The sequence below is a fragment of the Acyrthosiphon pisum genome, chromosome A1, assembly GCF_005508785.2.
Source record: "Acyrthosiphon pisum isolate AL4f chromosome A1, pea_aphid_22Mar2018_4r6ur, whole genome shotgun sequence".
NCBI lineage: Eukaryota > Metazoa > Arthropoda > Insecta > Hemiptera > Aphididae > Acyrthosiphon > Acyrthosiphon pisum.
This window is the reverse complement of record NC_042494.1, coordinates 70437853-70449833: the sequence shown is the minus strand read 5'-3', so window position 1 is coordinate 70449833 and position 11981 is coordinate 70437853. Positions and strand designations below refer to the sequence as shown.

General features: G+C 34.7%; 1 protein-coding gene across 1 annotated transcript; it reads right to left on the bottom strand.

Moving 5' to 3' along the window:
• Positions 1 to 472: 472 nt before the first annotated feature.
• On the bottom strand, positions 473 to 11375 carry LOC100167369 (tyrosine 3-monooxygenase). The gene is made up of 11 exons (XM_008184777.3): positions 10656 to 11375; positions 7215 to 7326; positions 5953 to 6024; positions 5222 to 5290; positions 5082 to 5129; positions 4321 to 4466; positions 3872 to 4212; positions 3436 to 3768; positions 2089 to 2215; positions 1743 to 1972; positions 473 to 1525 (listed from the first exon to the last, which is right to left on the bottom strand). Exons 1-11 carry the CDS (start codon positions 10719 to 10721, stop codon positions 1354 to 1356), a joined length of 1716 nt encoding a protein of 571 aa, XP_008182999.1. The 5' UTR covers positions 10722 to 11375; the 3' UTR covers positions 473 to 1353.
• Between the last annotated feature and the right edge of the window lie 606 nt (positions 11376 to 11981).

Here is an 11981-nt window from a genome sequence, read left to right as displayed (position 1 = left end):
GAGCAATAAAACAATGAAATAAAATAATAATAGTAATAAACACGTAGTGATTGTTCAAATAAAATACATCAGATATAGCCTTGAATTGGAAGATAAACAAAAACAAATTTAATAAAAAAAGTTATTTTTCATAATTAACACGGATTTTGAGCATATTATAACACGCTATATTATTATTGTTGTTATTGTAGTTAATAAAGGTCATTATTTAACACATTTTTTTAAAAAAAAAAAAAAATTATATTATTGTACCTATACATCTAATTATTGTGGCTTAGCTGTTGCGTAATATCTAATCGAATGTTTTTGTATTCAATTTGCTTGTAGGCTACATTATAAGTACTTTGTTTATTAAAATCACATATAATATTTTATTCTCGCATAACTGTTAGGGAATTGGGGACATTAATTTCACCATTTAAATTGTAAATAGAACACGCTGAGAACATTAATAAATACACAAACACAACAATTTGTTTAATAATTATACGTATATTATAATATAATATTTGATTTTTTATGAACAGTTTTTACTTATCTTGGTAGATAAGAGAAATGACAATAGTTGATTTTCTTTATTTTTTTGTAGTTATAACATATCACTAAACAGCTTTAGAAGCTAAATAGTTTTACAATTTAAACTAAAATAATTAAAGAAAATACTTAATAACTATAACTAACATAAAATAATCTTGAACATAATATAACCTATAGAATATATTGAAGAAACATAAACTTGGTCCTATATTAAACAAAAAAAAATACGATTCTACGCCAAAGACACACGACGGTAGTGTCCCAAAATATATTAATAAAAATATTTTAAATAGAAATAAATAAGAAAATACATATTTATAGACTATATATAATATGATAAGTATATATTATAATAAATTTGGTTTAATGCTAAATAAACATTATTAGGAAGAGTAGATGATTTAAAGTTGCCTAATCAATTCGATGTAAAGGTTTACAATATTTTCGATATTCAACTACATTAATTATTTGTGAGTACTTTAAAATATGATATATTACACGCACACATAACTAGGGGTCATGAACGTGCGGTATCTATTAATTAAAGTGTATGAAGCATGAGCAAAATGTAATAAATAAAAATAAAAATATTATTTCCGAGAGATCTTGCCGGTAGAAAAAACAAAAAGTTGTCCCATCGTCACCGGTGACTAGAAACACGCCGAAGACATACAATAATAATATTATAAACTATATATATATAAATTATATGTAAATAAATATATAGGTAATAGATAAGTATTGCATTTTTTTTTGTGGGAAAAAAATGAATAAATGGTATATATATTTGCATGCGTTCGGGAGAATTTAGTCGTTTTAACCGGATCTCATTTTCAACTTGTTCAGTGCGGTGTTTAGATGCAACATTTCCAAGTTCAATTGTGTCATGAGATTGTTGAGCTGTTCAACTGAGTCTAGGATTTCTGCTCTCTGGGTGTGTGGGTTATAACGGACTTCGAATGGTCGTGACATGGATGAAACCCATTTCCTGTAAACATCGAAATCAATTTCCGGTATAAATATTATGCTTCTAAACCATCGTCGTTTACATTTACTATACTTCAGCAGTGTTATAATTATGTGGCTGCTCGGGTATAGTTTAATCGATAAATAATACCTAACTAATAAAACTATAGTATATATTTTATATTGTTTTTGGTCTGCTCAAATATTAAATAGGTGCGAGTACTGCATCGTATATTTACCTGAATTTGTCTTTGGCGTCTTCGAAGCTTTCAGCGACGAAATAAATTGGCTGGTATTCTTGATCTTGGTATGGTTGGACGGCTGTGATTGATGGTTCGAATGGTCGAAGTTCGGGTTTGCCAGAAACAGCGTGCAAAAGTTCACCGTAAGCAGACAGCAGTCCTGCGCCGTAGGCCTTCACCTCTCCTTGTTCCTTGCAGAGACCGAACTCGATCGTGAACCAGTACACCTGTAAATGTTGAAACGAAACGTAATGAGTATATATTATGAAATAAAATAATGGTCACATAATTGTGTGTAAGCCTAGAGGGATAATCTATATTCTATATGATATGTAATACTTACAGTTGACAGTTTTTCGATTTCTTCGTCAGAAGCTCCAAGAGACGCTAAACCGAGTTCTTGTGAGAACTGAGCGAAACTCGGATCGGCCAATAAAGGCATGTGTCCGAGGACTTCGTGGATGTAATCCCTAAAAATAAGCGACGTTCATTAGAATTTTTTCCTGGACTCGAATAGGTACAATTTTATTTATTTCGTCTGTTATATAGGTTTGAGACCTATTTAAATAACTCTGTCGTCAATTTACAAGACATTGACGATTTTATATAAAACTGTTTTATCGAGCTTGTACACCTTTATACATGAAAATGACTGGGTAATTAATTATTAACACTATACATGCAATTTTATCGAAAGAGCTTTATTTAACCGAATTAAAGTGAACATAAATATCGCATAACCGGTAGTCACTATGGATCTGTAAAAGCAATTTTGTCATAGTTATACTTAATTGAATCACGGGCCACTTTATACATCGAAGTATAATGGACTTATATAGAAATGTTCGTACAAAAGGTTTATTTCCCCCATACATAATAGTGCAATATTGTAGCCCGAACGGAAATTGTCTCTATCCGTGTCCCGTGACATAATCGGCTTGTCGACTTTATTATTCAATTTGTTTCAAAGAGATTTATACGTGATTCGATATTGAGTAAAAATATATTTAGATACGTAAATGTTTTTTAAGTGTACCTACGTTTCCTTTCACCTTATTTTTCGATTTAGTTTGATTGAATAGGCATTACAACAAATAAAACGGATTGAGAATATAATAATTGGTACAATATTATATTATGTTATATTGTTATATTATTTTGTCATTAATCGTCACTGAATAATAAGTGTAATTTAGTTCCGCTAATATTATTGAAACATCAACAATGATAGTTACACATTGAAAAGAATAAACGACGTTCTTCGTTTCGCAATAACGGTAATTAGAATAAAGTTTCTAAATGTAATCAATTAAAAATAATGAAACAAATAGGTAACGACAAATTAATGATTATGTACAGAATACCACAATAAGCGCCCGGGGACTTTTGCGCATTAAAATTGCCTATACCGCTTGCCTGGTAATGGTATTATGTCAATCTTTAATAATAATTACATATAGGTAAATGATAATATTTCATACTAGTAAACTTTGTTTTTGAATTTAATCTTGAAATGTTATAATGTAATATAAATGAAATAAATCGGTATAACATTTCTTATGCACATATATTATTATAGTGTACGTAACATATAAATGATATATCATTATGATATTATATGACCGTTTTTATGATTTAGTTTTTTAAAAGACGATTTATCTTTAATATTTTTGGCGGATAAGGTACTTACGGTTCAGGTGTGTGGAATGGTGATGTGCTGTGACGAATGTACTGCGTGCTTTGGAACACACGGAACGCGAGGCTGGCGAGGAAGTCTCGGGCCGTCAACAAACCAGCCGCCGGCCGGAGAGTGAATCCTGTGTGCTTTTTCAAGAATTCGTTCATATCCTTAAGTTGTGGGATCTTGTCAGCAGTGAATATGTTATCGTCCTGTAGCATCTTGAAAGCGTCCCTGTATTCCATGCAGAAGTGCTTGGGCATCAGGTCCAACACGTTGTTGAAAACAGCGGTCCATGTACTGACTTCGTCAGCAGTGTATTCGATAACTGGGATCAAGTCGCCGCTGTAAATCAAAATGCATGACATGAATTTCGTGAAAAAAAAATCGAAATACAATCAATAGTCATAAACAAAACAAATGTGAATCCGAGCGCTATATAACGTACAATTTATATTCGAAAGCAATGTTGGCGATTTCCTTCCTGCGGGAGCGGTAAACTTTGTCGGAAAATCCGGGGTGGTTCATGTCCAATTCCGGTTCGTATTTGGTCATCAAGTGGTTGCAGTTGTCCAAGTCACGGGCATGTCTCGGGAACCACGGGTTCTTGACGTTGATGTTGTCTTCGGCTAGAATCGTAATGCTTGCTAATGTAGAGCTTTGTCTGAGTGTCTTCATTAATGCTAATAGATCTTTTCTCGTCATGTCCACTTTGGCCAAAATGTCAAATTGAACGCCTTGTTCCTTAGACGGCCTTGATTCCAAATGGACGACATTGCCTTTTCCATTCTGAAAACATCGCACGAAACCGTTATAGCATCATATTATATAATATACGAGTCACAAAAATCGTAAATTGTCACAAATGGAATTTAACCGTTTTCCTAGTCAACTTACTTCGATTACTTTCAATACCCGGGCGAGTGAATTGATACCTTCGCGCAGACGCAATACCAGAGTAGCCCTTTGTACAGCCATCTCCGCATCTTTGTCTTGGCTTGCTGCCTTCTCCAATAGCACCTCTTCTTCAGTAAGTCCGGCATCTGTGGGTACAAACGCCCGACGGCAATGTAATTAAAATCTCTGTACGGCGGAAATGCGATAATACAATTCCGGAATCATAAGGGATGGTGAGTGGGCGGCAGACCACGCAATTTCCTGAATGGCAAAGTGGCGCCGTTCCGGTTCTTTTGCTGCCCACTCTACTGTGTAATCGGTACTTATTTCGTCGGTATAAGTGATTTGGCATGTCAAAAGGAAAATTGATAAAGCTATCGTGATTTTACGCCATTTTGAAAAGAAATTGGCCAGTAGGTATGATAAAGAAGAAAACAATTGAAGTATTAAGAAAAAATTGGAATATAAAAATAAATAAAATATATGTGGATGCGAAAAATTCAATAGCATATCTGGGTTAAATGGTTTTAAGCTATTAGAGAAAAAACTACTCTATATATTTAGTAAGACATTACAGCATGAAAGTTGTACCATTTTCTTTCAGCACTACAAATATTCAGAAAATGTATTTTAAAATAAAAAAAAATTAAAATGTGATATTTGTTTGTGTATATGGGAAAAATACGTTTTGGAACTACCTACTGATAGTGCCTCTTATTTCTATTAATTATATTAATACACATTGTTATAAAAATATTTACCTGAGTCATTGTCGGACGATGGTTCAGATGATTCGGATGATTCTACATCTAATCAAAATAAGCCAAATAAAAATAATAAATAAATCATCGCAAACAAACAAAACTTCAAATAATAATATGCTCTTAGTCAAATAAATTACCGTTTTCATGATCGTGTTCAATAGATTTGCCTTCGGATTCAAAAACTTGATCGTCGTATTGATCGTTAACTAATAAAATAATATTCATAATAAAAATAAAAATTGCAAAAACAAAAATCCATGCGACTTAAAACTAAAAACTAAAAAGTGAAGAATACTAGTTTGTTTTATTAATTTAGAAACTTGATTATTTTTGCAACTTTTCAGTAAATAGATCTACATATTATACTGTTTTTTTTTTACTATAAATTAATCACTCATACTTCGTTTAGCTGTAATTAATGTGTATGTATTGATTACGAAAACTGTAGTGCCTAATTTAAATTTATTTTAAACATAAGAACCTTTAAATTTAAATTAACTAGACGATTTCCTCCAAATATTATGTCTAAACTGGTTTTAAATATTATTGTTGCATTTTCTATTGTCATTACGATGGTAATTGCACAATAATTAATAACTTGACAATATCAATTATTATTGTAGTATTGCAATGTTAAAATTATATAATGAATGTATGAAGCGAAAAGTGGTTAGGTTGGAATGTAAAATTAACGACGACGCACTATTAAATTTGAATTTGTGTGCGTAAAAGGTTCGAAACAATAGTTAATATTTAATAATATTTAAAAAAAAAAAATGAACTACGTTGAAAACGCCGCTGTCATCGAGGAAAAAAAATCAAAACTAATGGAATAACGGAAAACAATAAAAGCATGACTTTCACTTACTTTGATCAAGATGTTGACGTTGAAGTTGACTGGCGAAATGCGCTACGGCTGCGTCGGTCGCTAAAGAAGCGTCTAAAAGCCATAAACAACACATTGTAGCCATTTTATCGTCAGATACGTACATGATAGGTATAAAAATAATGCAATAAATATATAAATAATAAATGATATAGAATACAAGCGACAAACGATGATGTAAAAAATATAAAAACGGATTAAATAATACTACGGTATTATGAAAACTAAAAAATTAAAAGTAAAATAAATTATCGCGATACAGAAATGGATATGATGGGTATTATACACACAATATCGACGAAACGATTAATAATAATAATATAATAATTATTTAAGTCGGGACGAAAACGAAGAAAACGAGTGGTCGTCGTCGTCGGGACGAATGTCCGGTCCGTCCGGCTATATCATATGTTATATTATGCAGAACCGCGATGTGCGTCGGCGACGAAATGGAATCGCGTTCCGCTCGTCGTTTCCGAGATTCCGGTGGAAGAAGCGACGGGCCGAGTGACCCTTAAACAATGTCAACTACAATTCGACACGTACGTAATATAAAGTGGTCGTCGTGCACGTCATCGCTTCACACGCGACGGTTTCGATTTTTACGATCGTTATAATTTATCATCGGCCGTCGTTTGTAATTTTATTTATTTCTCGCCGCGTATCGTTTTAAATATAGGTAATATGACATAATTTATCTCATGTACAATAATATCGTACAGGTATATAAATCACGGGACGCGGACGGTTCGCGCAAACGTGAGCCAATGTTTCGTCACCGGAATTATGGGGAATTGGCAATTCGGAAACGGCCAAACGGGTATAATATACGGCATCGACCCCATTGCCATCTCGGTCATTATGTATATTATACGATTGTGCAGCGACGGCGTCGTTGATCTTGAGCGTCGGAAATGGCCTCCAAGGCCGCGGCGCATGTATTACATTATTATTATTATTGTGTATAAATATAACTCATATTATTTGCACGGCGGGGAACCTGTTCGGCGACCGCGGGTAATCGGAAAACGGAAACGCCGAGCGCGTGATTAACAATAATTATAATATTATCTTTGTTGACTCGGATAATTTTTGTCCGGTTTAGCGTAATTATTCGTCGGTTGATTTTTTTTTTTTTTGTTATTCAGGTTTTCGGTTGGTTTTAATTTCGTTGTCATTCGACCTCTACACCCGACCCAACCCCATCTCAAAATCCCGCTCACACGCAGTCGTCTACAACTCACCGTTCGCTAATTGCCGGGCTTCCTCCAAAACGGAATGTTTGGTCTGCTTCACGACGATCGTCTCGAATCTGGCGTCGTCTACGAGAGAACGTCTCCTCGCTGGATATCCGTTCTGAAATCATTGTACAAATTTTCGTTCGTTAAAAATTTAGATGAAAAAAAAAAAAAATGTCGCGTGCGTTACGATTGCTCTAAAAAAACGCGTCTGTACATGGATGTCGCATTGTTGCGACTAACTGTATTAAATAACTACGTCAATAACATATCGCAGACATGTTAATAATATTATTGTTGTACCGCCGGGGATGGGACAAAAATAATATTATGTGCACAACACAGGGTAGGTACGTTGTTTCACCGTTTTCACAACTAACCGTTATTTATTCACGTTTAAAATCGTGTTTGTAATTATTATTATCATATATACATAATATTGTTAACGCGTGCATTGTGTTGGAATAACCTTGAAAACTTCCCAGGAGGAGAATTTATACATATAATATTATATTATTATTATAACATGCGTATATATTATATTATTATCAAAAATTGACTATGTATATTAAAAAGAGAAAAATAAAAAAATAGGAAAATGTCATAAAAATAATCGAGTACGAGAACTCGATAACAATAGTTTATATAATATACCTATATGAATATTGTACACATACCGCGAACACGCTGGGCGGCGCGGTGATGTGTAGTTGACGTATCTGATGACGTGAATTAATAATAATTACCTACTCGGTGTCAGATTTTAATTCGAAAACCGTGTCAAAAACACTAAACAGAAAGAGAGTGAGAGACATACGTTATATATTTATGTGTAGAAAGAGAGAAGCTGTTACAGCCGACCCGTGTTGGCCTGCCTGCAGAGGTTGAAAAAAAAATTGGCATTATTATTTCGCCATTGTCGTATATATAAAAATAAGTAAATAGTTTTTTTTTTTGATTTGGCGCAATGATTATATATATATATATATATATATACATTTTCTTTTGGTCACGTATATAATGGACTGTATAAAAAACGCATGAAACGAAAATATAAACAAGTGTGAAGTGAGGGGTAAATCCGGAAAAATTGTTATTCTTGACACACGTCATTTCATAAAACGGCTTATAGGACTTTTCACTCAGTGTACTCTGCGTACTGGTTACGTATATAGTGATTTTTTTTCGTTGGAATTCGAAACGAGATTTTTTTTAAAAGAAAAATTTCTAATCATAAAACACGCGGAATGCGTGATAGTTGCAAATCGTTATGATCTGAACCACGAGTTATGCCGGTAAAAGTTTACGCTTAAGCTTGAAAAGGCCATCATTGCAATAGGTATATTATTATTATATATACCTAGCTATTCGGCCTCGGAACTCTGCGTGCAGCTGAGGTGGTATCTTGATTTTCACAGAGCCATTACATGCCGCCCTTGTCTCTTTACAGAGAATATACAAGAACGGGAGAGTATATATTATAAATTACAAAAGGTTTTGGGTCAATGACGTAGCACTTTTAAATGCAAGTAAAAACGTCTTTTTAGTTAATGAAATTAGTTAGTTAGGTGTAAAAAACGAAGAAAAAAAACCAAACGTAAAATAAGAATCAAATCGACAAAATAATAATTAATATCTATATAATATTAATTGGCTGAATAAATGCACGGTTATTTCTTTTAATTGTTTACTCGTTATTCGCTATCTCCGATAAAATATAAAAAGACGTCGCGATCATCGAGATTATAATATTATACACATCAAAATATATATACCAGTACGTATGTATATAAATATACTTTTTAATAATAATATCGTTAAACCTATGCGGTTCGCCTTGACCTAGCTGATGCACTATTATATCGTAGGCGAAACAAGGGCGTCCCGTTACCGGTTGTATGTTATCGTACGGAAGGACGTTGATACTATTATTATGATCATTATTATGTGGCATTTCCCCTTGTGAACTCGCAGTGTGACGGCTCAGGCCGATAGTAATAATAGATATTTCTTTGGCTTATGCGCTGTGGAAAATAACTTAAAGAAAAATCCAAAATTCGAATACGAAAAACGTGCTCTCTCCCGTGTAGGACATAATATTATAACCATGCTAAACGCGTATACCTATAACATTATAATATATATAATAAATTACTGCAGTATAATAATTTATATCGGAAAGAAAATTAAAGTGTTTTCTACGTGCATTTGCACGGCTTGTTAATGAACGAAAGAATTGAAAATAATATTGCATCTAGGTAGGTGCATAGCATAATAATAATGTTAATAAATTTATGGGTGGCTCATTGGTCAGTGGTCACGTCTGTCGGTCACTGGTAAATTATTAAATTAATCCCTGACGGAGTGTGGCGTAAACGCCTGTCAAATTTCGCAACATGAAAATAATATAATTGTTTAGTGCCATATACGTAATATACCACAGTGAGTATAATATTTTAAACCAAAAATTCAAGTTTAAGTACGTCCGTGCATGAAGTGTAATTTATGTACATGCACTGGAAGCTGCAAATACTGCGAAAGGGGTTTATGAATATGGATTTCAAAAAAACGCCTCAGCATTTTAAATGTAGATCAAATGGAATGATCCGGAAACGAAAAATATCCAAGGCCCCTTCCGCTGTCGACAAGGTTGAAAAGGTGAGGTTTATTTTTCTTTAGATCGGAGAATGTATTAATACGTTCTCAATGTTTTATATTATATTATAATTTATATAAATAATCAAATTATTTTAAATCTTAATAATTAAAATGACCTTCGGAAAAGTCTGAGATTGAAAAATTATATTTCTCGATGCTATTAATTATAGTATATATTATATAAATATAATTGCTCAACAAAACGTTTAAGGATAAACGTGTCTGAGTGACTTGGACGGTGGAACGCAAAGTGTCGAATATAACTCGATATAGTGAATGAATGAGCAGAAGAACATTGTTTGCATACACAAAACGCCGTCTTATGGTTTGATCGCAAATGGGTTGTAACAATAATTATTATCGAACTGATTTAAATATCGGAATAATTTGAATAATTAAAGATATTTTTTTGTTATCTAAGTGCTAAATGATGTGTTTGTTACGAAAATTAAAAAAAAATAATTTTATTAATTTTATTTGTCAAGGCCCGCATACACAACTAGTCTAGAATAGTTTAAAACCGGTATAGTATTAAAATAAATTGTTTTGTCACATATTTTTATTAAATACACTTGGCGATGATTTCCGAAATAAAAAAAACCATGTATGAGATACGAGAAGATTTTTGAAAATAATTTATTCAGACATTCAAAATCGTGCTCGTCGATATAATAAACGATATTATTAGGTACTATCATTTTTTTTTTGTCTCGCAAAAAACAAGGAAATGCAGAACCTGTTTGTATTCACAGTCTACAGGAAAAATAGTTACGAAACTGCGGTTATTACCTCGATGCTATATGACTTGTTGATGGCGAACATCTCTCGGCTCTTTTGGGCTGCTGCTACTGCCATTGTATCTGATTGCGGTTTCTTGGCGTTGACTCTACCGAAACTGTGTAGCAAAATGCCGTAAGCTCCAAACTCCAGTGTAAATGATCACCAAGAAATATCGCGGGTCGCGGCGAAATCGAATTTATCGGCGGATAAATGAAAAATAACAAATTACGGTCAAAGCTAATGTCACGGTTTGATTGCGGGTCGACAACTCGTCTAGTTTCGTTTGTGTGGTTTTTAATAACTCTGCGGCGGACGAGAGTTACAAAATAGCCGTATATTGGGTCGTTTCTGACGGATCGGAAACGATTTTCACGGGCTACTAGATTTCCTCTCGAAATCGACAACAGACGGAAACGGTATGTATATGTAGTACACGACTCTGCTGGCTGGCAACAATTACGTATACGACGACAAGGGCGTGCGTATAATAACGATGATGGCAGGTGCGTGGTATATACCTGGTTCCGGTTTAGGACTTCTCGGATTTTGCGCTTGACGGAAAATCGGAATAACTGAACGTGGCTGGTACAGTGGTATAAGTCCTCTATTTGTCGCTATATGTGCTGAGAACCCGAAACAATTACGAGTATATTTACGTCGACCGGCGGATGAGAACGCACGTCACACGTGCAATCGGATGCGAATGAAAAGACAACCCCGTACTGGTATTCGGCTCCTTATATAAAGGGACATCGGCCGAGCGCGCGCGTCGAGAGTCCGCTCCCCTCCCCCCGGACCGACCGTCGTCGACCGCCCACCGACCGCCGCGGAACGTGACGCGACACGCACGCACGCAGCCCGATGGGAATTTCCACGGCGTCCCCCCCTACCCGCCCCCCGACGATTTCCATGACACTGCCACCGTCGCCGCCGCCCCACCGCCCTACCGCCCTACCGCCCGCCGCCACCACACCCTGCGCGTTGCTGCTGGATAACCTTATGGCCGCCGTCACCGCCGTCACCGTCACCGTCACCGTCGTCGAATCCGACCGCGACGACATGCTGCACGGCACACCATCGGAGTATCGGACCGAACGTCGAGCGGCTTTTCTTACTGACGCGCGCGCATTACTCGACAGTTATAAATTATAATATTATTATGTATTATCATTATAATATTATTATATCTCCAGTACAACACGCCGCGACGTGATTTATTTACGATATTGTTATTGTTATTGTTGTTGTTGTTGTTGTCGTGTGAACAATGCGATTGTAACAGACGCATATCACCATGATATATATTATATACATACATATATATATATTATATAT

Bases quoted from the DNA above. Each gene is read 5' to 3' on its own strand.
- LOC100167369 (XM_008184777.3), bottom strand. From the start codon at position 10,721: ATGGCAGTAGCAGCAGCCCAAAAGAGCCGAGAGATGTTCGCCATCAAC. The intron at 2,216-3,435 runs GTAAGTACCTTA...GCTTATTTTTAG, and splicing joins CCATTCCACACACCTGAACC to GGATTACATCCACGAAGTCC. The intron at 1,973-2,088 runs GTAAGTATTACA...CAACATTTACAG, and splicing joins AAATCGAAAAACTGTCAACT to GTGTACTGGTTCACGATCGA.